General features: G+C 55.0%; 1 protein-coding gene across 2 annotated transcripts in view; it reads left to right on the top strand.

The window, feature by feature from the left end:
• The window catches only part of COL5A1 (collagen type V alpha 1 chain), a 179,024-nt gene that overhangs the window by 88,246 nt on the left and 66,215 nt on the right, over positions 1-24,563 (top strand). For both annotated transcript variants that reach the window (XM_003794863.3, XM_012808312.2), the window contains exons 12-27: positions 2,249-2,323; positions 3,562-3,654; positions 5,031-5,087; positions 6,216-6,269; positions 6,623-6,676; positions 9,172-9,225; positions 10,488-10,541; positions 11,802-11,855; positions 13,859-13,903; positions 15,391-15,444; positions 16,417-16,461; positions 17,097-17,150; positions 17,371-17,415; positions 18,372-18,425; positions 22,423-22,467; positions 24,116-24,169. In XM_003794863.3, coding sequence (XP_003794911.1) covers positions 2,249-2,323; positions 3,562-3,654; positions 5,031-5,087; positions 6,216-6,269; positions 6,623-6,676; positions 9,172-9,225; positions 10,488-10,541; positions 11,802-11,855; positions 13,859-13,903; positions 15,391-15,444; positions 16,417-16,461; positions 17,097-17,150; positions 17,371-17,415; positions 18,372-18,425; positions 22,423-22,467; positions 24,116-24,169 — 891 coding nt within the window. The remainder of the gene's footprint in view (positions 1-2,248; positions 2,324-3,561; positions 3,655-5,030; positions 5,088-6,215; positions 6,270-6,622; positions 6,677-9,171; positions 9,226-10,487; positions 10,542-11,801; positions 11,856-13,858; positions 13,904-15,390; positions 15,445-16,416; positions 16,462-17,096; positions 17,151-17,370; positions 17,416-18,371; positions 18,426-22,422; positions 22,468-24,115; positions 24,170-24,563) is intronic.

The raw sequence follows: 24,563 nt of genomic DNA on the forward strand, positions 1-24,563 counted from the left end.
GGCTGGGGATTCGAACCCGCCACCTTAGGTGTACGTGGCTGGCGCCTTAGCCGGTTGAGCTATAGGCGCCGAGCCTAGTCTTTCTTTCTTAAACAGATTCTTGTCTTCTGAGAATTTTTTTCCAAAATGACAGGTGAGAGCAATTTGGCAGTGTCCATGGATGTGTTTTTTTAAAGGTGTAAATCCTTGGACCTGGTAATTCTGCTCATAGGGACTTATCTAGCAGAAGGCGCCATTATTCATCATGGTGCGAACTGGCAGCGATGCACTGTGTACCAGGAGAGAGTTATCATGCGTGGGAAACTCTCCAGGCACGAAGCAGAGGAGGATGAGGCTCCTCTGAAATGGGCCGTCGCTGACAGTGAAGAGAGAGAGAGAAACTGAAGAGCCACAGGGAGGGACTGTCCCGCTGGAACAGAGGCTCCTCTCCAGCCGCACACCCTGTGCAGTGACGGGGGCGTCAGATGCCGCGTGTCAGGCATGCCAGTTTCCAGCTAGTCCTGGTAGCACGGGCAGAACTTGAGTGCTGGTTGTATCTGGAGACAAAAGGGGATTTCACTTTCACTCCATAAATCACTATTATACATTTCTCAGGAACATGAGGTACCTCTTAGACATACAGAAAAGTAACTACAGTAGTGCCTCCATTGCTGACCACCTCCCTGCACTGACCGCCCCACAAGGTGACCTGATTTTTTTTGTTGCAGTGTTTTTCTTTTTTGGCCGGGGCTGGGTTTGAACCTGCCACCTCTGGTATGTGGGGCTGGCACCCTACTCCTTGAGCCATAGGCGCCACCCAGCTGATTTTTACAGACTGGACATGAGCCTCATGTTCACGTCAGTATGGTAGGCCTAGTTCCTTATGTAAACCACCAGTTATGGTGACCAGTTTGGTGACCAGTTTGTTACAGTCCCTTGGGTGGTCACCTTTACCTACAGAAAGGCAGGAGAGTTTTGGTTCAGGCCCAGACGATTCCACACCCTTCTAGAGAGCTCTCATCCATGTTCTTGGTCTTTCCCAGCTGGAGATCTGGGCTGAATCGCACATTTCTGAGCTTTGCTGTCCCGCATCAGTTATCCTGGACTGTGGCCCTGGGGTCCTTTCCGCTCTGGGAGGTTAAGCTTCCATTTCTATGCAGAACGCCTATCATCTGCCCAGAGCCCATCAGAGTCTGCCCACGTTGGTGAACTAGTTGTTGATAACACGTGGTTCTGAAAACAAGACACTTTGTTGGTTTTACACTTGTATGGTCCTGAAGCCGGCCAGATTACTCTAGAGCAGTGATTTTCAACCTTTTTTTTTTTTTATCTCACAGTGTACTTAAATCTATATAAACTTCATTGGCATACTTAAATTATGTTGCTCAAAAAAAAAAAAAGGAATAATAATAGGAACATACTTATTATGCTTTGAACTTCTTTTGAAACAGTTTAATTAGTGATTTAAAAATTTTTGTGGTACACCTAAGATCCACTCATAGCACAGCAGTGCGCTGCGACACCAGTGTTGAGAATTCCTGCTCTAGAGAAACCAGCCCTGTGGCGTTGCCTTGGTCCTGCCTTACAGGCCAGAGTAGCTGGGTCTGGGGAGAGGGCTGTGTTGTTTGTGTAAGTAGAATTCTCAAAGTTGTTCCAGGTGAGTTTGCATTCTCGTGGATGGTCCCTTCATTTACTCCGTACCCTTACATGTCTAAGTAAGTGGACACCTGGTCACAACTTCCATCTGAGCAACCACAGGCAGGTGATTGGTCCCAGATGAAGGAGGAGCCGCTTGCTGGGAACACAGGATGAACTGGGCCTTTGAGCCCCGACTTCTGGTGTCTTGCTGGATGTGGGGACCAGGAAGGGGGCTTTTGGGAGGAGGGGCCCCTGGGAGGAGGGGCCCCTGGGAGGAGGGGCCTTGGCACCCCCCACCCTCCTCCTGGCTCATGGTCACTGTGCAGAGTCCGGCCAAGGCCTGTTGGGAGGCAGCCTCCGCCTCCCTCTCCCGGAGTTCCTGGAGATCCAGCCCAGGCCTCCCTCTGTCATCAGCGCTCCTGCCTTTCCTGATCCTCAGCTCACAGCCATGCTGATGTCCCTCCCTCGTCTGGGACAGGCTTTCTGGGGCTCCCTGCCATGGGGTCCCGCGTCCTTGTGAGCACTCCCAGGATATTCCCGGTGGCTGGGTCTTCCGATCGGCCCACTCTCACCACAGCCCCACTCTGTCCCCAGTGGTGCTGACCCAGCTGTCTTGGCTTCTTGTCCACAGGGTCCCCCTGGACGCCCCGGCCTTCCTGGGGCCGATGGCCTGCCCGGCCCTCCGGGGACCATGCTCATGCTGCCTGTGAGTATCCTTGTCTGGGAGGACAGGAACACTCCTTCCTGGGTGGGGCCCAGGTTGGGGGGCTCCTGAAACCGGCTCTTGTCATGGGTGGCCTTTCTCCATTCCTGTCACATGAGGTCACATGCTCAGCTCTCCAGGGCATCAGCTGGTGCTCGTCAGCTGGGGGCCACCAAGGTGTGGCCTTGGAGGCTACCCTCAGGGGTCATCTGCCACCTTTTGTACCCATGGTGGTTTCATTCCAGAACTTTCTAGATTTGGATCTCAGCAACGTGTCCAAATGAGGCACGTTTGTCTTTCGTGTCCATCACATTGTGGAGGAGTCCCTCTGGTCTCTGCTTCTCAGGCTCCGTGGGCGGCCCAGGGCCCAGTGCCCTGCCACGGGTGATGGCCCCGCTGGGCGCACCCTCCCTGCCCCTCAGCCCCAAGCACCCCGCGCGTCACAGTGGGCCTGTGAGAAGGTGGGGTGCTCACACCAAGCCCCCTTTGAAGACCGTGATGTTTAGTTCTCAGGCTTTTCCTTGGGGCACCTGATACAGGCGGCATCTCATGTTAGCCCTGAGGTGTATCTTACAGGCAGGATAGCCCTGGCTCACCTCAGACAGCGGCCCCTGCTCTTGACAGGCATTTTCTAGAAATGATCATAAGCTGACCTTTAGAACCTCAGGCTCGGTGAGCTGAGCTCCCCGGGGCATCTTGCTGATGAGGCAGAGTAGACTGGGCGGGCCAGGTGTCTGAGCTGGGTTCATCTCTGAAAGGCAGTGGTGCCCTTCTGTCTGAAAGAAAACTGTGCATGCATCCCCTTGGTCACCAGCACCCACCTCCCACTCAGGCCTGAGCTTGACCTGCCCCTGACCTTGCAGGTCTGCTGGGGAGGCAGCAGGAGGGTGAGCCCCTTGCCTGGGCTGTAGCAGGTGTGCAGAGTGCTGGTCTTGGGCATCCGTCTCATGACTGAGACTTGCTTTCCAGAGCCTGGTGCTGCCCATCCACCTGGTGCCCAGGATCGTGGCTCAGTCAGGGCCCAGCATGGAGCAGGAACAATTTTCTAGGCCTCCTTGATGCAGCCATTTCCATTCTGCTCCTGGGTTTTCTCAACAATAACTGGGGGCTGTGGGGTGTCAGGGGAGATGCTCTGACACCAGAAAGGGCTTTCTAGGGCTTTAGGCTTACCTGGGGCCGGGCAGCTCCGTGCTGCTGGCTGGGTGGTGTTTGTCAGGGTGACCTTTACCTTGCACCTGCAGTTCCGATTTGGTGGCGGTGGTGATGCTGGCTCCAAGGGCCCCATGGTCTCAGCTCAGGAGTCCCAAGCGCAAGCCATCCTGCAGCAGGCCAGGGTGAGTAGCACGGGTCCTGGCTGAGGGGACAGCCCAGCCCTGAGGCTGATGTGACTTGGGGGACTGGCTCAGGCCTGGCTTGGAGGGAAGTGCTTCCCAGAGCCCAGTGTGCCTGCCTTTGGGGTGGAGCCATGGGAGCATCAGCTCTCGGTGTCCTGAGGGATGTCTGGTGGGTTTCTCGGGGTCCTTATCCACTCTGAGGGTCCAGATTCTAACTTCCTGACGGGCCACCTCTACCCTGGGCTGAACCCCCACCCCGCATGTGCACACTCTGCTGGGGTCCCAAAACGCAGAGAGAAACCCCAGTGGCTCCTGTAAGTGGTGTCTTCTTTGCACCTCTAGGTGAAAGCCCCTGGGCTCCAGAGCCCCATGGCTCTCTGGGGGTTCTTAAGAAGCAGGGTCTACAGAGGAGTGCTGGTCTCCTTGCCATAAGTTAGCTAACCAGTGAACTGCGTTTTTAGTTGACACGGCTCCAGATTGCTGATTGCCCATGATAGGAGTAAACCCTGCCCTGTGGGCGGGTGATCCTTCAGTGGGGCATGCAGTGAAGCTCTAGATAATGCCTTGTTTGGGAAATATTTGTGTGGCTCCCTGAGCGGCCCGGAGTCGATGTTAATGATCATGGGGCATGGGTAATTACAGGACGGTGTAAGTACAGAGTCGTTGCTATGGAACAAATTGCCGGAGTGATGCAGGATGGCGTGTAGCAAACCTTATTACCTGTAGCTAGATTAACTGACCTGCGCCTGCCTGGCTGGCATTTTATCTGTGGATATTTCAGTTGAAGCCAAGTGAGTGATGGGCTTAGGAGAAGATTTCATAATGTAAAATAAACTTCTGAAATAAACATGACATCCCGCTGGGGAAACAGAGTCATGTGCAGGAGAAGCAGTTCTTTGGGAAATCAGGTGGGGCCTGTGAGGTGGCAGGTGGGCGCACCTCCAGATGGGGTCATGGGTGACAGAGAGCCCAGGGTGGTGTGGGGTTCGTTATCCCCCCAAATGCTTCCCCAGCTGCTGGAGTGTGCTCCAGGTGCCTCCTGTGAGACAGAAAGTGTGCGGTGACACAGCCTGATCTCCCCGGCAAACGCCCCCAGCACCTTCCCCCCAGCCAGGGAGGCTCATTCCAGTTCAGCAAGGGGTGAGGGAGGGGCAGGAGCGGCCCTCGCAGTGTAGGGGAGAGGAAGGAGCTGGGGAGGCCCAGACAGAGGAGGTGGAAGCCACCCTGGCTTCGGCGTGTTGGTCGGCGCTGGGAGCCCAGTTAGTAAGGTGGGTGGGCTCCCAGAGCCTCCGTCCTTGCCCTGTCCAGTCCCTGTCCAGTTTGCCCCTTCCCTCCTGCTTTGCTTCTTCCTCAGCATGTCTCTGCTTCCTTTGCAGCTGGCATTGAGGGGACCAGCTGGCCCGATGGGCCTTACCGGGAGGCCTGGCCCCATGGTAAGTCATTGGTGGTCTGGGAGCTGGGTGCCCCGTCTGGGCTGGCCTTGCCTGTGTCCGCAGTGGACAGTGGTGGGTGGCCATATAGTTATGTGGATACAGAGTGTCCCTCAGCCAGTCTCTGTGCCCAGTACGGACAAGCTGTGTCCTGGTGCTACTTCAGCCCTGTGTGAGGGGGTGGGGTGGGGGTTTGACAGTGCCTTGAGGTTGCTTTGGGGGGAGTCTGAGGTAGAACTGACATCAGCCATCCCAGGGAGACATCCCCCACCTTTGTCTAAACTGGAAGGGACTTGGAAGAGCTGAGGGGGGCGGGGGACAGGCTCCTCCTCACCCCTGTACTGTGAGCTTAGAACTCACCCTGCAGAGAACACACCACGAGCTGTAATCCCCACATTTGCCGTCAAGGGCACCTCGGCGTAAGTGTGGCCCCTTTGAGGAACAGGGGCTTAGGGAAGTCTCAGAAGCCTCCCTCAGACTGGCGATGACTTTGCCTGGTGAACTGGGGGTCCAAGCTTCTTTCATCCAGGGCCCCATCAATCATGGCAGCCCTGTTTCAGAATCAAGATAACTCAGTGTAGGACAGGCACTGGGTCCCAGCCTGGCCCTGCTCGGCCCTTCTTAGCTCTCACCCAGGTCTCCCTCAGGTGCAGGCTCAGTGATGGGCACGGTGGCTGGGTTCTGGGCTCTCCACAACATGTGAGGTTGCCAGGAGGTTCAGCACTTGTGTATCACTGGGTCTGGGCTCAGTCCCCTGCTCATAGGGGCTGATGTAGGGCCGGCCACCCACTTCCAGGGCACCTTTCCCAGATGCCCATAGAATGTGTACACATGCCCAGAGCTGAGGGCTATGATGGACCAGAGTCGAGTTTGTCCTGGAGAGAAACGTCTCCATGAGCTTTGTGGTTCTGGGGAGCTCCCCAGTCTAGAGTTTAGCTCCAAATTAGGAAGAAGCCCAGACATTCTCCTGCTCTGGTTCTCTTGGAGTCAGTGAGTCGGGCTCTGGGTGCTAAAGACTGTGTGCTGGCAACGGGGCGAAGCCCTCCCTGTCCCCTCCCCCGGCCACCCCAGCAGCCTTCCCCTGCTCCCAACTCTCCTCTGAGCAGGTGTTAACCCAGCACTGTCTCCTAGGGGCCTCCTGGGAGCGGAGGACTGAAGGGCGAGCCGGGAGACATGGGGCCTCAGGTATGTGGGAACGTTGCCTTTGCTCTCTGGAGGGCACCCCCATTCTTGGGTGCAGTGACTGTGAGGGTGATGGTGCCCCGGCTGCTGCTTTTCTTCAAGGAAATGAGTGGGATTGTCATGGCTTCCTGCAACACTGCACGTGGCACAGAAGTGACTTGGAGGTGGCAGGAATGAGCTGGCTCTGTTTCCTGTCCCTGACTCTCACTCTGGAAGAGGGCTGTCCCCGCAATGCCATGTTGGCAGATGGGACCAAAAGTCACGGGCTGGATTGGCAAGCTCAGGGACAAGACTTTGCTCTTTCCTCTGTAAAAGACAGACCCACCACTGACTCTCTGTCCTCTGATTCCTGCCAGGGTCCCCGAGGAGTGCAGGGTCCACCTGGTCCAGCGGGGAAGCCTGGAAGACGGGTATGTGTTTGATGCCCATGAGTTTGTGGTTCAGTGACCACAGTTTGGGTTGATGGAGCCCAAGTCTAGGGTGGAGCTGCCCCCTCTACAGTGCCTCAAGGCACAGGCCAAGCTCTTAGCACAAGGCAGCTTGCTCTACTCCATTTGAAGGGCATGTCCATCTCCAAAGCCACATCTGAGCCAGCTGCTCTGTGTCCTGGGGGTAGATACAGCTGACCTGTCCCTGCCACCTAGCCTCTGCCTTGAGTACATTCATCCAGTTTGATAACCATTTTTGATTAAAGCAATTTCCCAGGACTTGGGCAGCAAGTGTCGTGAAGGTAAAATTATCAGTGGGCCTTATGTCTCTGGGGAAGCATCATATCTGCAGAAATGGCCCCAATTTAGGGAGAACAGCCAGGTGCCTGCTGAAGCCAGGGGACCGGCTTCCCAGCTACCTGGCACTGTCTGGCTGGCATGTTGTCCTCCTGGGTGGAGCTAGCGTGTCCCACCTGACTATGGCTGCTGAAAGAGGGTGTGTGTTTATAAACTGCTGGACACCAGATAACCTTCGTCACATCTAACAAATGGACCTGTTCAGTCAGTGACTGTTTCTGGTGACAGTATTTGGCGTGGTGCTGTGTGTGTTTGGGCCTCTTCCAGCCACGCTGTCCACCCAAGCTACCACTTAGCAGCTTCAGTTTCTGAGTCTAATGACAAAAATGAGTAATTCCCTCTTGGTTCCAGGTGCCCTATCTTGGGAATGAACTGTAGATAGTGAGTGAAAATGAACAAGCTGGGGCGTGGCAGGTCCAGGGACCTGGGGAGGGATCCGGGCACCAGTGGGGGGCTGGATTGGATGATGCCAAAGGGCCACCAAGCTGGAATTCTGTGATTCTTGGTTGACAATTGCGTGATTTATCTTGGTTCAGATTCTGAAAAATATTTTATTCCCTTAAGGTTTCCTATGTATCTCGTAAACACATAACTGTCTAGCCTTACCAGGAATAAAAGAGAGAAGATAAGGGAAGAGGTTTTCATGTGGCCAGTGGCAGAGTGCAATCGTGTTAGGGCCATGAGTGCTGCCGGGCATGAAGCAGGCCCCATGGGTCCCCTGGGAAGAGAGGACAGTGGCCATGGGGCCCAGAGCTGCAGGCCAGGCTCCTGGCATTTAAGCAACCTCCCAAGATCTTTGCCAGGGTAGCCTGTAGGGAGCAAGTCCCTGTGGGTTATGGAAGTGTCCCAGTGTTTAGCAGGACAGTGTCATGCTGTGCCTGTGAACTTCTCTGAGAGACTTCTCTTGATTTCTAAAAGCATTTAGAAATTTCAGGAGAGGCTCCTGCAGGCCCTTGGGCTGCCAGGCAGGGCGCGGCACTGCCCTGGAGTACCAACTGGAACCTTCTGTGAGCTGAGCATTCACCCCAAGTCTCCTCCTTCCCCTGATGCAGACACATCCCTGTGACCTGCCCAGATCCTTCTGTCTGGTCTGCTGTTCGTAGGGGCTGCCTCTGCTGTTTTGGCAGTACTTTGGGACCCAAGGCTGCCACTCCCCGTGTGCCCCAGGTGCCCTCTGCTTGGCGATGGCCTCCTTATATGAGAGTACATGGGGATGGGGAACAGGGTGGGCCTTGCTGGCGAGCAAGGTCTGGCTGGATTTAATAACAGCCAGCGAGTCCCTGTCCCCTGGCTGGCTCTCCCCCTGTGAGTGTAGGGAGCTTTATCATGAGCTCTGGGAGGTCCAGGCCTTTCCCCAGCCCATGGCTGGTCAGGTGGACCCCTCATCACACAAGGTGGGCTTATCCTTGGCTGCTTTAGGGACAGGCTGTCTGGGCAGCCGTGTGGTCCAAGAGACAGGTGCCCTTCCAGGCCTTGCTATCTTCCTGAGTCAGATGGACTACTTTCAGGAGTCCCAAACTTTTTAAACAGGATGCCAGTTCACTGTCCCTCAGACCATTGGAGGGCCAGACTGCAGGCCCCAGGATGAGTCGGCTGCTAAGTAGGACAGGCAGCAGTGGCAAAAACACCCAGCGGGCCAGAAGATGTCCTAGGTGGGCTGAGTGTGGCCCGCGGTCCGTAGTTTGAGGATGCCTAGATCTTTCTCTCCCATTTGAGTCTCTGGCCTTTCATTTGCCTTCTGAGTAGTGGAAAGGCGCCATCCTGCCGTCACATCCTCAGCACACCCTCTCATGGGCTGCATACTGATGTCCCCCACGATGACGGCTCAATGCTGGTTTCTTCCCCACTGTGGCCTCATCCGCTGCATCATGCTGTCCTCTCAAAACCTGAAGGGGCAGTGGCACTGTCCCCTTTGGCAGTTCAGGATGACCCCTAAAGGCCAGCCCCACATGTCAAGTCCTTTGGTGTGAGACATAGTGCATCCAGGTCCTCTGACCAGTCTGGCCATGCAGGCTGGGGCCCGTGGCAGGCGTGTCCTCACATGCTTTACTAGAAAGCCACTGCTCAGGGCTCTCGGTGACAGCAGGCTCTTTTGTACTGACACTTTTTCTCTGTTCCAGGGTCGGGCCGGGAGTGACGGAGCCAGAGGAATGCCTGGACAGACTGGCCCCAAGGTAGGCTGCTGTGTGCCCTCTGGTGCCTCTGGGTCTCAGGCCCCTCACCCCTGTGGTCACACTGATGATGCCACTAGGACACTGGTTATGTGACAGCTGTGGTTATGATGACAAGTGACTCTCACTTGGGTCAATTGCTCTGGCATCTGACATGAAGACAGGCGGGACTCCGTGCACTTATTTCACAAGCAAGTGTGACCATCCCAGTTAGTTTTCTCGGAGTGGGTGGTTTCTCCTTTCTAGTAGGTGGTGCGCCCCGGTTGGGGTGGGACCAACCATGAGACTGTTCCTGGAGGTGCAGGGGCTGCGGCTGCACTGCAGGGCGAGTGTCAGGGGCTGGAAGTCTCATCCAGGCAGGGGCTGTCTGTGCTCTGGAGCCCGCATGTGGGCGCTGACAAGCGCTGCACCAGGAGCTCATCCCCTGGGGCCACCGCTGTGCTTGGGTGTGTCCACCCTCTACCCTTTGGTGTGTGGCACCTTCCCCATTCTTGCCCCCCTTCTCAGCCCCTGCAAGCATTTGTCCAAGGCCACGGGAGGTGCCTGAGTTGTAACTGAGGAACCCATAATGGGGACAGTAGCTGTTATATAGAAGGGGGGATAAGGACTGTGTCACGAGCAAATGCCAGGTGTCCACTATCCCTGTTCTCCTGTGAACTGGCATGGCTGGACTCCACCGTGCTTCCCATGAGCCCTGAGCCAAGCAGGTAGCCTGGGGTGCTGGATGGAGAAGACAGTGTTACTGGGTCTGTCCCAGTGTACTAGGTCTTCTTTCAACAACAAAATGACTGAAAACCCAAAACATCCTGCCCTGGACATCACCCTACATGGTCTGCAACACCTGGTCTGAGGCAGGACTCTGTTCCTGCTGGCCAGGGAGCCAGGGTGAGCAGGGCCAGCCAGTGAAAGAGTGTGAGCACCTTCTATGTGGCAGGCAGCCCGCTGGGCTCTGGGTCACAGCACTGGGCAGACAGACAGAGTCTCTGTGCCTGTGCACATGGAGGCTGCAGCTGCCGTCAGGAATACTACAAGACTGTCCGTAAGTCCCAGGGCCTGGGACGTGGGGACAAAAGTCACCTCTCCCTTTGCAGCCTGTGTTGGTGTTTGGGGGCGAGGAGCTTGGATGTGGTGGGAGGGTTGGCCAGTGGCCAACAAGGGTCCAAGGTACCTAGGTGCTGCAGGAAGCATGGCCCCAGGAAGGGCGGCCATCACTCATCTGCATTTACACAGCGTCATCTGAAGTGGCCTTTCTGTGTTCCTTGCAGGGTGACCGTGGTTTTGATGGCCTGGCTGGGTTGCCAGGTGAGAAGGGACAGAGGGTAAGTACTTTCTCAGGAAGAGAAACGGCTGTGCGGTGGAGGGGTTTCTCGAGAGGCCCCTCCACGAAGATCTCTTATACGGGCTCAGGTCCCTCCATTCCAACATGGTCCGCACAGGAACCTCACGAGGGTCAGCAAATGCAGATGAACCCCAGGAGGATGTCTCTGTTAGTCCAAAGAAATCAGATTTCTAAATCTTTTTTTTTTTTGGCTGGGGCTGGGCTTGAACCCACCACCTCTGGCATATGGGGTCAGCACCCTACCCCTTTGAGCCATAGGCACCACCCAGAAATTGGACTTCTTATCTGCAGCTTATAGTGAATGAGCCAAATGGGCCCACTCACTGCAGGGGCATGAAAGGGTGTGAGGAATGGGCCCTTCCCTTTGGAAGTCCACCCTGTGTTTCCTGAGATCTTGTCCCAGGGTAGGAGATCCAATAAGCTACTATTGCACCATGAGAGTGGTGGTCCTGGGGGCTTAGAGCTGGTCTCCAGTGGCTGTTCCTGTTAAGGAACAGTGAGGGGAAGGCCATACTTGGCCGCCCATCCAGGCTTTCTTACCCCTGTTGGGTAAGAAAACAGTGCGGGGGCCTCTACGGCTTGGTGTAGGGCTTCTCTCTTACCATCTTCTTTTTGGAGTAGATTTCTCTGATGCCTCTTTTATATTTTAGTACATTGAGGACAGATAGGCACATATGTACATGCATACAAACTCGCACAGAGGTTTGTTGATTTTGCCAGTAACAATTATCTATTATATTCCATAATACACTGAAAAGTGGCTGTTGCAATTTATCCAAAGTGCTGCATCTGTCTTCTCCAACAATGATGTGAGAACTGCACAGCCAGGAAGGCAGTCCCTGCCTGATTGTGTGCGAGTTCTGCAGCCATTAGCTGGTGGCTGTTTCCATGGGTGTGAAGGTGGGGCTGCAGACGTGGCCCTGCTCCCACAGAGAATGCAGGCTGAGACTAGCTCGGACCTGGCTCTGTGTGTGTGTCTATGGCCCTGTGCAGTCCACTCGGTCCCCATGTAGCAACCCTCCTGCTGTTGGGCCACCCAGATGAGACTCAGGTGAGTCTCCACAACCAGCCTCAGCCCTCAGCCTACCGCATATTCAAAAGAATCTCCCCCATACCGGAAGACTGATCTGAGGATGTGGGAGTCTCACTACCAGAATTAGGGAAAAACAAAGAGGGAACTCGAGAGACCCCTGGGTGGCCTGCTCAGGAGAGGCTAACACTGGCCCTGTTCACCTCCTAGGGTGACCCTGGTCCTTCTGGCCCCCCTGGCCCTCCAGGAGATGATGGAGAAAGGGTAGGTATCCCAGCGTTCTGCAGCTGCATCTGCCTGCCCTGCTCCTCAGTGAGTTTAGGGAAAGGCCTGAGGCAGTGGGGCTGGCCAGCTGCTCGTGGGGGCGGGGTGGGAGAGGGAAGAGAATTCTGAGTGGGAAGGTGACCTCGTGTGGAGAGGCGGCTGCGCTGTGTGTGAGATAATGCTGGTCACAGGCCTTTGCACTGGCCTTGTCCCTCCTGCCAGTGGGTGCGGCCGGGGAGCATATCACCTCTCTTGGGTCTCAGAAAGGGCACCTGTAACTGCAGGTGGCAGGCACCCTAGCCCCCTGGGAGATTTCACTGAGCTCAGTGTCTCTGCTTATCTCTCCCAGCTGGGGAGTTGGGTGGAGGTGCCCAGGGGCCAAGCACAAGGATTTGGGTGAACAGAATAGGGTGGTGGGATTAACCTTCATGCTCAAGAGGTAGGGGGGCAGGTGACCAGTTCAATGACACAGGAGGGGAGTTGTTCTCCATGGGAGCTCAGGGCCTGGGGTGTGTGCACCTGCAGCACTTGGGATCTGCACTCAATGTCCGCATGGGGCTGGAGGCTGAGTGCCACATCTAGGCCATAGCTTGGGGGGGACTACGGCACAGGCCCCACTGGCCTCTCCCTACATGCACCTCAGGCACTCAGACAGTGTCTATGGGTGTTAGGGGGGTTTTAGGGAAAAGGTTTAAGGAGCCCTGGGGAAGCCCTGGAAGGGGAGTGACGCTTCTGTTTGAGGAGCTTTCAGGCCTCAGCACAGTCTGTTGTAAGATGAGGAAGGACAGAGGGAGCATCTGGATGTCTGCGCTTCTTAATTCAGAGGAAACATATGTACACATATGTGTGTGACTGTGTGTGACTATGTGCCTGTTTGACTGTGTGTGTGTGCCTGTGTGTATGCTGGTGTGTGGGACTGTGTCTGTGACTATGTGCCTGTTTGTGTGTGTGTGTGCCTATGTGTGTGCCGGTGTGTGGTTGTGTGTGACTGTGTCTGTGACTATGTGCCTGTGTGTGACCACATGCAACTGTGCATGTGTGTGAATGTGTGTGACTGTGTGCATGTGTGTGCATATATGTGAATGTGTCCCTGTGTGTATGTGTATGTCTGTGTGCACACGTGTGAATGTATGCTGTTTTTAACTGTGCCTGTGTGCGTGTGTGTCCCTGTGTGCATACATGTAGGCATGTGTGTCCTGGTGTGCGTGCATGTAGGCATCGCCACATGCGTGTTGGCACATGGGATGCATGTATGTCCCTATGCACATACATGTAGGCATGGCTGTATGTGTTTTGGCCTGTGGGATGCATGTGTGTCCTGGTGTGCATGCATGTAGGCATGGGTGTCTGCATGTTGGTGCATGGAATGTGTGTGCCTGTGTGCGTGTGTGTAGGTGTGGTCGTGTGTGTGCGTGTGTGTGCACACATATATGTGCATGGCTGCGTATGACCGCAGGCATCAGGGTGTATGTGTGAGATGTGCACCCACAAGCAGGCAGGCTGCGTGGGAGAGCATGTACTGCACTTGCGGGAGGTGGGAGGGAGCCGTGGCATGTTAAACAGGCACAGCATGCTTGCAAGTGGCCCTTGGTGTGAGCTGGTGGAACCTGGCGCGCCTGTCTAGAGCCAGAAGGAAAAGGCTCTTTTTGGTGTGCTCCACAGGGGGTGGCCAGGGATCTCTGGCTCTCCCCTGGTGTGCCCACTTGAGTATACTTTGTTCATGAAGTGAACCATGGCCTTCAGTCTCTCTGCCTAGCTTTGCTTTGGAGTGGGGGCTTGTGAGTTCCCGAATGGGCATTCAGCCCCAGGCCTGGCCTATCACCCCATGTCTGCCCACCTGACAGCTCCCAGGAGCTCCTGATGGCACAGAGCCTGATAAATCCAGCAAATGCTGGCATAGCCTCAGGACAAAGACCCCTTCTCCACTGATGTAGGAAAATGGTCTCACTGTGTCCAGGCTTTATGGCTTGTCCCTAAAATCCTGCCTTTTTTCTCCTCCATAGGGTGATGACGGCGAAGTTGGGCCCAGGGGACTGCCTGGGGAGCCTGTAAGTCCACTGCCTGGGTGGCGGGAGTGTGGAAGGTCAGCACGGTGACAGGCAGAGGGGCTCAGCCTCGTGGTCAGACAAATCTGGGTATCTCCCAGGGGAAGAAGACAGAGGACAACCAGTAGGCTGGTTGGCAGCTCCCAGGAGCTGGTCTGCACTTTTCCTGTGGGAGGACATGTGGGCCCTTGAGGGATGTGGTGGGGTCTGGGCAGTCACAGAGCCTGAATCTGTCAGGGTTTGCACCAGCCCTGTCCTGTGCTATCCCAAAGTGGGGCCCTCCAGCACAGGCCCAGCCTTGGCATGGAGGAGGTCTTTACCCCGGGCTGACTCATACGTAGGCCCAAAGCAAATTTCCTCGATGATGAAAGGACATTAATTACTTTCCACTCACTGTTGCTTTAAATTATCTCTTTTTTCATTACCTGAGTCTGTGCAGCTGTGTGCATCTGGCGATGCTAATTGATGAGAAATATGGCAAATGCGGCATCGAAGAGGGCAGGGGTTGGCATCTGTAGATTCATCTGGGACTAAATTACACCCTGGATGTCTGATTAGCTGCTGAGGAGAATTCAGCCCTGCTCACTCCTTCCCACATGTCTAAGCAATACCTTCTGGGTTATTAGCTTCTAAGAAACATTTATGTGACTAGGTATTAAAATAATGAAGGAAACATTTAAGAGGCAATGAACATGACAAGGATTCTCTTCTACTGAGTCTGAAAAGGTTCTGTCAAATTTAAGGGCACTCGATGTCCACGCTCTTGCTCACAGGCTGGTTAATTCCTCGCCGGCAGGGCGGTGGATTGTCATAGGGAGCAGCCCCCTGGCAGACAGGGCCTGCCGACTGGTAAATTCTGTGACCGTGCTGGGAGCAGCGGTGCCTCTGGGCTGTGCCTCCCACAGGGCGTAGGTCTCTTCTCACAGGCCCCCCACAGATGCAGGAGGGAGGGAGGCTTAGCTCCTGGGCAGGGTAGCCATCCAGAAAAGCTCTGAGCTCTCCAGCCTCCAGGCAGGGGGCTCCCATCAGAGACCTAGTTTCTTCTGCCTCCCCTCCCTGCAGCCTGGCTCCTCTGATATCAGAGTCATTGCTGAGAGGGATTCCAGAGGAGGCTGGGAATGAGTTGGACAAAAGCGCTCCAGGCAGTGGGGTAAAATTGTACCACACTTCTGCAGGAGAGCTGTGGGCTCGCCTGCCCTGGGCAGTTATCAGCAGTGAGAGATTTGTAAGGCCCCTTTCCCTGGGATGCTGCCTGATACCCTGAGCACCCCTCAGCTCCAGGCACCCGGCCCTAGTTCCCAGTGCTCACGGGGTGGGGATATGAGATGGAGCAGGTTGAGAGGGCATCTTAGTTCACTTCTGGGAGACCTGGAGTCACCCACTGGCCCTCTGGGAGAAGCTGAGGCTGGAGGGGCCCAGAGTCCTAGGACAGAGAGGAAGGCCAGGGTTCCTGGCGGAGTTGAAACTTTCTTTGTTCTTTCTTCTTGCAGGGCCCACGAGGTCTGCTTGGGCCTAAGGGCCCCCCAGGCCCTCCCGGACCTCCCGTAAGTCCTGCTGCCTCTGTGTGTGTCTGTCCTCCTCATGACCCTTGGGACCCCACAGCCTAGCTGGTGGCCCATGCGGGCATCAGGGCAGCAGATGTGCACTGACCGCTCTGCACAGCAAGTCTTTACTGCTTGTGGGCAAAAGAAAGGACCCCCACAGGTGTGGGCGTGCAGGCAGAGCCTGAGGCTCACTGGCTTTACTGTTCCCCTCACTGGCCGCCATCTTTCCCGGCACACAAGTGTGGTTTGGGTTATAAACAGAATCCCAGGATGCCACATTTCATCCTTGCTTGAAAGAACTCTCAGCAGCTTCTGCAAAAATTCTGGAAGGGGGCTCGGCGCCTGTGGCTTAAGCGGCTAAGGCACCAGCCACATACACTTAAGGTGGTGGGTTCAAATCCAGCCTGGGCCTGCCAAACAACAACGACGGCTGCAACCAAAAAATAGCCGGGCATTGTGGCAGGGGCCTGTGGTCCCAGCTACTTGGGAGGCAGAGGCAGGAGATTTGCTTGAGCCCAGGAGTTGGAGGTTGCTGTGAGCTGTGATGCCACGGCACTCTACCCAGGGGGACAGCTTGAGGCTCTGTCTCAAAAAAAAAAAAAAAAAAAATTCTGGAAGGGGGCAGAAGCCCTTGCTTCCAGGGGGGCTCTGCCCTGGTGGTCGGCTTTCCTAGGACAGGGCCTGTCCCTCCACTCTTCTCAACCCCTCTGACCTGCTTTTCTAGAACTCCAGTCCTGCTCCTGGGATGCTGGGGCCTGGCAGCTCTGGGACCCTTAGGGGAGGGTTAGTGAGCTAATCAGTGAACCCTCTGGGGAAGAGATTTAGGATCAAGTTGTTCCCTTCCCCAGAGACTGTGACGTCCTCTGCTGCACTGTGGGGCAGGCATCCGAGCCTGGTTGGGTGGGACTTTGCTTTGGGTTGTTAATTTTTCTGTATTCAGTATGTGTTGTTTTCTTACTAAATCTGATGCAGGGTGTCACGGGTATGGATGGCCAACCAGGCCCCAAAGGAAATGTGGTAAGTACCTGGGACCCAGCCTGGTCATGGTGACTTTCCCTGGCATGCTGCTTGCCCAGGTAGGCAGGACCATTGCTGTCTAGGCCGCTAGGAAGATGAAGAGGAGGTTATAGACGCACGGCAGCCGTGCTCACCCTTAGTGGCAGAGCAGTGCACTGGAAGCCAGGAGTCCTGCCTGGCCCGTTTAGCACCAGGGCCGGTCAGCAGAGCATAGCAGGTGTTAACATCCCCCGGGAGACCCATCTCCTGCACACCCCTGTCTCATTCAGGGGCCCAGGAGACTTCAGTGTGACAGGATGATTTGGGACTCTTCTGCCAAATAAAATCTTCCTGGTCAGTTCCTTTCCTGCGTGCCTTCTGGATGGGTGTCCAGGTGTATCTGATAAGCAAGTGGCTGCCCCCAATGTCAGCATGAATGCCAACAGCCTCAGGGTGCTAAGTCCTGGCTGCATTCTCTGCAGCAGGACCCACCTGCCATTCTCTCCCCGCTGCCCCTGTGTGTCTATCCCTAGGCACTCAGAAGCAGTTAGGGAGGAGGGGCGACCAGGACTGGGGCCGTGGCAAGGCTCCAAGCCTGGGGTGTAGTGCCCAGAGCTCACCTCAGTACCTTTGCTTTGGCCTCTTGTCTCTTGTAGGGTCCCCAGGGAGAACCTGGCCCCCCAGGACAGCAGGGTAACCCAGGTGCCCAGGTAAGTGAGCCTGGGAGAGGCGGCTCTGGCATCGGGCTGTGGGAGGTGGAATCTCCAGCCGCTTCCCTGGGCTGAACCCACAGGGCTCTGCCTTCACCTTGCCTGGAGTGAAATGGAACCCGGGCTGGTACCTGGATGAGGGATGCTTGGCTGGGACCTGGTGGATGGCAGGGAGGGCTGTGAGTCAGGAGGCCCCTCATCCTCTTCTTTCCTACCCTAGGGTCTTCCAGGCCCCCAAGGTGCAATCGGTCCACCAGGAGAAAAGGTAGGAGGGCCCAGGCTGCGTGGTGACGGCCGCCATGCACCTGTAGGAGTACTTCCTGGCCTGGCCTGGGACCTTGGTTGCTGCTGGCTCACAGCGTGTGCCTAGGGTCACCCAGAGGCACTGAGGCCTGAGTCCTAGGACCTGAGTGACAGACATGAGCAAGATCTTGGGGTTTTATTCCTCAGTGATTCTTAGACTTGTTCATTCATTCTTTAGCATGTATGGAGGTTGCCAGATTTAACAAGAAAAATAATGCAGGACACCTGGTTACAGTTGACCTATTTTTTTAATCTAAAATAAAAATTTAACTGGGCATCTTGTTTTGTTGCTGTTGTTGCTCTTAGTTTTGTTTTGCTAAATCTGGCAACCCTAAGTATGTCTTCAGCACCTGCCATGTCCTAAGCCCTGGGGTGACAGCTTGTGCCTTAGCCAGGCACTAGGCAGTTAGGGTATCACGAGCGCCTCTCGGGGTAACCCTGTCATGGGAATCCCTAGAAATGCAGAGGGCTGGGAGGCTGCCAGGCTTGGGACCCCCAGCTGCCAAAGGGATACTACATGCCCTAGGCTAGACCACTGTGCCAAGCTCTGGAGATGTTTGTGTGAATGGACCTGGGAGGGCTGGGCTACCAGGAGGAGGGGCACAAGGAAAACATAGCAACGTGAGGGGCAGAGGAGGCCTTCGGGAAAGGCTCCTCGGGCAGCAGAGGTGAGGAGAGAAGGGGCGAAATGCTTGGTGGGGCGATTTTGTTCCTATAGTGAAACTCAAAGGCTCAGGGAACACCAAGAGGGAGCGGCACCTTCTCTGTGGGAGCTGCAGGTGCCTGGTGCTTCCCATTAGTGGGAGTTGAGCACCTCTGGCTGTACTTCCTGAGGCAGAAACGTTGAACAGTGACATTGGGGACATAGAGAGGTTGGGTAAGCCCAAGTGTTTCCTAACAGAGTTTGGTTTGTTCTAGGGTCCCTTGGGTAAACCAGGCCTTCCAGGAATGCCCGGTGCCGACGGACCCCCGGTGAGTAGCCCTTCCCCCTTAGCCCTCCATGCCCTGCCCTGTCTGCACACTTGATAGGGCTGAGGACCCAGGCTTATCGGACATCACTGGCTCTCTTTGGCTGTGTTTTGAAGACCCATTTATTTTGGAGCCTGACTGCTCAGTGGTTACTGGGTTTTGGACACGCTTTGCACAGTGTGTTTTCACCGAAGGGTGGAGTGTTAGTTACTTACTGGGGCGCTGTGTAATTACCAGAACTCAGCCTCCAGTTCTGAGCGATGAGTAGGGCCCGGCCGGGCGCTGAGCCCTCGCGTGCGTCCCCGGTGCTGGAAGCAAAGCACGGTGGGCCGGGTATATTTTTAGCATTCACGCACTGAGAAGGGAGAGCAGTGAGCAAATGTGTTTGCGATGTGTGAGTGCACAGCTGTGGAGCTAAATTAGATTCTGCCTGGAAATAGCGAGTTAGTGACAAGTCCAATCTGTAGCCAAGCTGTGTGGAGGGGGTGGTGTGGGGAAGTGGAAGATGCTCGGGACACGTGTGTGCAAATGTGCATGCGTGTGTGTGCCTGAGTGTGAGCCTGTACCCACCACCTTCTCTCTAAGTTGCTGCTGGCTGTTATTTTGGGGGGGAGGTTATTTAGTTGATGCTGAAAGAGAGCCTATTTCAGAACACAAGATTAGCTAAATGAATTATTTAAAACGCAGCATATTTTATGGTTTTAATAAGGCCATTAAAAACTAAACGAGAAAGTTAAATATGTTGACAATTAATTGGTGGCTGCTTACCGCATGGCGTTCCTGTGGCTGAGAATATTTGGTCCAGTGAATCGCAAATCACAAATTGCCCTTCCTTGATGGGAATAAGCAGTCTGTGGTCATTCTCGTCACTGTGTGGACCTCTTTGGAGACCTGCAGTTGCCTGGCCACACCTGCACACTAAGGGATTAATCTTTTCCAATGGGTCCTTTGTGTCCTTTAATGTACATTTGTATTTATTTGCATTTTCTAATTATAAAAATAGCACATCTTGTTATACAAAATTAGGAAAATAAATAAAATGACAACCAAGTGGAAACCACCCCATCTGGTCCCCGTGGGTGGAGCCACTGGGGACAGGGTGACGTGTGTCCCTCCTGCCGCTCTTCCTGCTCCTTTCCTCAGTGTGTGATGCTGATGGCCAGGCCTGGCCCTGAGGGACAGCCGAGCCTGGGTGTGGGGCAGGCTGCACCCCCTTTCCTTGCTGGACTGTTATCTGTGGGCCCGCGGCTGACCTGACTGTTCTGTCCTGAAATCCCCCTCCCCACATTGAAACCAGCAATGAATTAGGGTACCCAGGTTCCATTCCTATTTAGTGGAAACAAAGAGTAGAGAGTGCCTTTGAGGTACCCTCGCCTTGCCCTTCACGGACTCCCCAACCTGCACTCACACCTTTGGAAGGCGGGTGTATTTGAGTCTAGCAGAGCCAGCTCACGGTTGGAGGTCCTTCAAACAAAAGGGAAAAATCAGTCAGCTCCGCTACCCAGATCCAGTGGTCCTATGTGAATCTAGAAGAAAAAAAAATGATTTAAAGAAAATCTCCTTTAGAAAGGTAGCACGGTAGGGGGTTTGGTTTTGGTTTTGAAGAAAGGAAGATTGATTTAAAACCCATCAAGAAGTATTAGGTATTTCGAAGCGGCAAAGCAGGCCCAACACACTGAAGTAGATTGTTAAATAATTCCTGATGGCACACCGCAGGGATGCGATAAAATGAATTATGGTTCAATGGAATATTATGGAGCCAGCAAAAATTAAATTGCAGCAAATATTCTGTGACATGAGAAGATGCTCACAGTGTAATATTAAATTAGAAATAGATCATACCATGCCAATTCTGCATGCATATATGCAGAGAAAATGGATTAGAAGGACTGTATCCATGCAATTAGCCACCGTCACTCTGCGTGCTGAGCTTATGAAGGATTTTAATCTCCTCTCCACTTGCCTAATTGCTTACAATGAACATATATTACTTTTTTAATCAGGGAAGTATCTAATACAAATAACTTAAGCTTTATTATTTTTCCATTATAAGAGTAACGCTCATTACAGAATATTGGAAAACGCAAACAAGTGTAGAGAAAACAGGGAACAGGCCTGGCCTTTCGCTCGGAAAGATCAATCACTCCTGTTATTGTCTTCTGTTTCCTTTCAGTCTTTTTCTGTTCAAACATTTTTACTGAGCAAATTTTGTCCTCCCTCCTCCCAGCCCCAGTTACTCACAGTCTGTAAATACAACTTAAAATATATCTGAAGAAATTTGACCTCAGCACAGCAGTTGGTGTTTGCTGGCGTTTGTGGTTGGGGGCGTGCGTGAGCGCTTCGTGGGTACTGGGGGTCAGTCCGTGCAGCAGCCCTGCTGCAGGCTGGTGTCTCCAGCACCTGACTGAGGAGTCATCATGTGATGAGGTCAGCTGGCCTCCCTGAGTGACTGAGGTTTGGAGTCTGCCCCACAGTGCATCATTCTGGAGCCTGGCACTCGGCCACCCACAGATGCCCCCCACTCCAAGTTGCTTAACACAAAAAGGGCTGTGGTTGGTGGAGCTGGGATAAAAACCCACAAAGAACCTGTCCTTGTTGCTATTTGGGTCCAGCCCTGCCACTATGAGGTGCTGGTGCTGTGAACCTCATAGTGGGAACACTGAGTGTGCCCCCTCTGGACCAGAGACCAAGTGTGTCCTTAGCAGAGCCTGAATTTCCTCAAAGACTCCCCAGGCCACCGGCTCCCCAGAAGGGACCATTTGCACCCTGACAGGCTATTTGCAAAGGCATCAAGTCCAATTGCACAACTAATAAAAGTATAAAAACCACCCTTGACGCTGGGCAGAGTGGCACACACCTGTAATCCCAGCACTTTGGAAAGCTGAGGTGGAAGGTTGCTTGAGCCCAGGAGTTTCAGATCAGCCTAGGTACATAGACTCCATATCTACAAAAACAAAAAAAATTAGCCAGACATGGTGGTGCATACCTATAGTCCTAGCTACTCTGGAGGATCACTTGAGGCCCGGAGTTCGAGGCTGTAGGGACTGAACTATGATTGTGCCACTTCCCTCCAGCCTGGGTGACAGAGTAGAATACCCAGTCTCTGAAAAGCCACATACAAATCATTTATTGAGAGATGTGTCTGGGGTCTCCTTAAACCTGCCATGTCTGGAGAGTCCCAGAGCCTTAGGGTGCTCAGTCGAAGGGCATCTCATCCAGGTCCACAGTCACCAGGTGGGTGGGGGATGCAGGGGAGTCAGACCGTGCCCGGCCAGCCCCTCACCACACCACAGGGCCTCTCCACTGGGATCCTCGTGGTGAGCCTGTGTCCCCACGTGGTGAACACTGGTCCTTCTACTTTTATCACTATGGGAAGTCAGAGAAACTTGCATCCCTGGGAATGGGATTGGCCCAGGCCCAGGGGAGGGGGGCGTAACCAAGGCACACCTGGGGATGTGCTGGGGCCCCTCAGCCAGGTGACAGGCTTTGCCTTCCTCTGGCTCCCCCCCTAACCCTGATGGTCAGAGGTTCCTGGGTCTACTAGTCCTGAAGTGCAGCGCCCAGAGCCTGAGCCCAACCCCAGACCCCACAGATGACCTGGAGCAGGTGCCTTCCTTATCCCATCCTCAGTCATGGGTCTGTGGCCTGTGGAAGCTGCATTAGAGGGTGAGCTGAGCCAAGAGCCACTGTGCCCACCATGTGCAGACATTCCCGGCCCGGCGAGGACTGACAAGGTGTTGTGGTCCCCACTGTGCAGATGAGGCAACTGAAGCTCTGGGCTGACTAGTTCAGGCTGAGGGCTGGGAGCGGGCAGCTGTGCTTGGTTGCTCTCCTGCTGTCAAGGACTTCTGCGCTCATCCTGCTCCTGGCAAGGGAAGGAAATGAGGGAACTTCAACCATCAGAGCCATGTGCTCTGGTGCTGTGGGGGGAGCAGAAGCCTGAAGGAGGCTACTTTCTTGGGTGGCCAATGTCTAACCAAGGCCTTTTCTTTTCTGACAGGGGCACCCTGGCAAAGAAGGCCCTCCGGGAGAGAAAGGCGGTCAGGTGGGTACTCGCCACGCCCTGCCCTCCTCTCTCCTCTCAGCGTCCTGGGCAGGTGGGCCTTGGAGCTTGAGGCTCAGTCTCCACTCCAGGATACCCCAGCTTCAGCTCATGCTCAAGTGTCTCTGCCGAGGACACCCAGACTTTCCCTCCCAGGAAACAGGGTCCCCATTATTGCCCATGAGGTGCCCCCTGTCTGGGTCAGTGCACCCCTGCCAGGGATGTGGTGGGGCTAGGGCAGAGTCTCCAGGAACAGCAGGGACTGTGGCCAGTCCCCCTTCCCCAACCTGCTGAAGTGCTTTGTAGCCTTTAAGAGCTGGAGAGGCCTGATGACCCTTCCCCCTGCCTCCTCTCCCTTTTTCTCCCCCCTCCCCTGGAAGTCACAGTGGCCAGTGGGGCAAACCTCCCTGCAGCAATCCTTCCCATAGGAGACACTTGCCCCATTGCTAGTGGGTGCTTTATCATGGGTCTGGATGGAAAGCCAAGCCCTAGCAGGCCCTGTAGATGGCTGCACCCTCACTTTCCTATAGCCCCCTGGCTGGGGGGCGGCTCCTAGTGGCCCATCCGGCTCTTTCATCCTGAGCCCAGGATGTGTGGGGTTTGTGCACTGCTAGTGGCAAAGGCCCACCTGTGCCTCTTGTGTGCCCAGGCTGGTACAGGCTCCTGCCTTGCAGACTGCTGTTCCCTTGAACGTTCACGGACTTGAGGGGCAAGAATGACTCAGGGTCTCAGACTGTGTCCTCCTGGGTCCTCAAGGGGCTGGCCAATCTGAGCTCTGTCCCCTAGGTCTTAACCACACAGGGCCAGCACTGGCTCAGATGTATCCCCGTCCCTGGGCACAGCCTCTGGCCCTCGGTCAGAGATGGAGGCATACTGGGGCCACCTGGGGTTGTGCTGATCAGCTGTCAGGGCCTAGAGCCCCCTGAGCACCTGCCATTCTGGGAACTGACTTTCCAACCTGAACAAGGGCCATTCCCCCGGAACTTACCAGGCTCAGTTCCACTGTGTGCCAGGAAGATGGGGCCCTGCCCTCGCAGAGCTGATCCTCTCCGGTGCTGATGGCTGTTGTCACAATCATTGTGAGGAGAGGGCCTGAGAGGATGTGGTGGGGGCCGTCCAGTGCAGAGGTCTCCTGGGGTTGATGCCCCACCAGGGGGCATGCCCCACCCCAGGGAGCTCTGGGCGGTCATCACCAAGGCCCTCTGACTGTTGGAGGACATCGTGCTCCAGACACCCAGCCCCTGTCCCTTCTCCCAGCCAGAGGCTCTCCTTCCTGTTTTCTGCTGGGGCCCTGGGCTCAGTGTGTGTTTCTTCAAGGGTGACTCCGCCTCCCAGAGCAGCAAAGCCAGCCTTTTACCCTGGCCCACCCCTTAGTTCCTAGGCTGCTGACATGGCCCAGGGGCTTAACTGGCCTCAGATGTCCCTGCTTATCATAGGCACAGCCTGCTGTTCCAGCTTTAGGGCAGGGCCTATGGGGCGGGCACAGGTGCCTCTGGCATCCCCATAGGAGCCTCTTTGGAGGCCTCACCTGGGACGCTGCCTTTGCTCACAGCAGGAGGGATTTGGCTGGGGGCACTCTGCCTTGCACTGGAATGACCCGGGCACCCCAATCCGACATGTAGCTGATGGTCTCTTTTTCTTCTCATTTTAGGGTCCTCCTGGCCCTCAGGGTCCCATTGGTTACCCAGGTCCTCGAGGAGTCAAGGTGAGAGAGATGGGTGCAGGTCTCCCCAAGAGCATGGCAGTTCCTCTGTGGTTAAATGCCCTCCAGCCCAAGCTGGAATGACCTGGTCCTTCCAGTCCTGAATGGGATCACTGGGTCCTGGGGCAGTGGGTCTTAGCAGGAGAGAGCTGATTGGGAGTAAGGACAGTCTTTAGCCAGTCCGTGACAAAGCTGCCAGCAAGCCCGTGCCCATCTGTCAGGATGGGGACGTCCTTTTGGCCTGATGCCTTTCAGTGTGTCCCTCTATCAGGCTCCTGCTATCCTCACAGACAGCAGCCACAGCCGCTTTTTCGGGGAAGCTCGGAAATATTTCTTCTGAGCCACTGGCACATTCAAAGAGTGAAGAAGAGAGTCTGTCCCTATCAATAGCCCCTGG

Source organism: Otolemur garnettii, unplaced genomic scaffold (assembly GCF_000181295.1).
Source record: "Otolemur garnettii isolate 467f Iridium unplaced genomic scaffold, OtoGar3 scaffold00087, whole genome shotgun sequence".
NCBI lineage: Eukaryota > Metazoa > Chordata > Mammalia > Primates > Galagidae > Otolemur > Otolemur garnettii.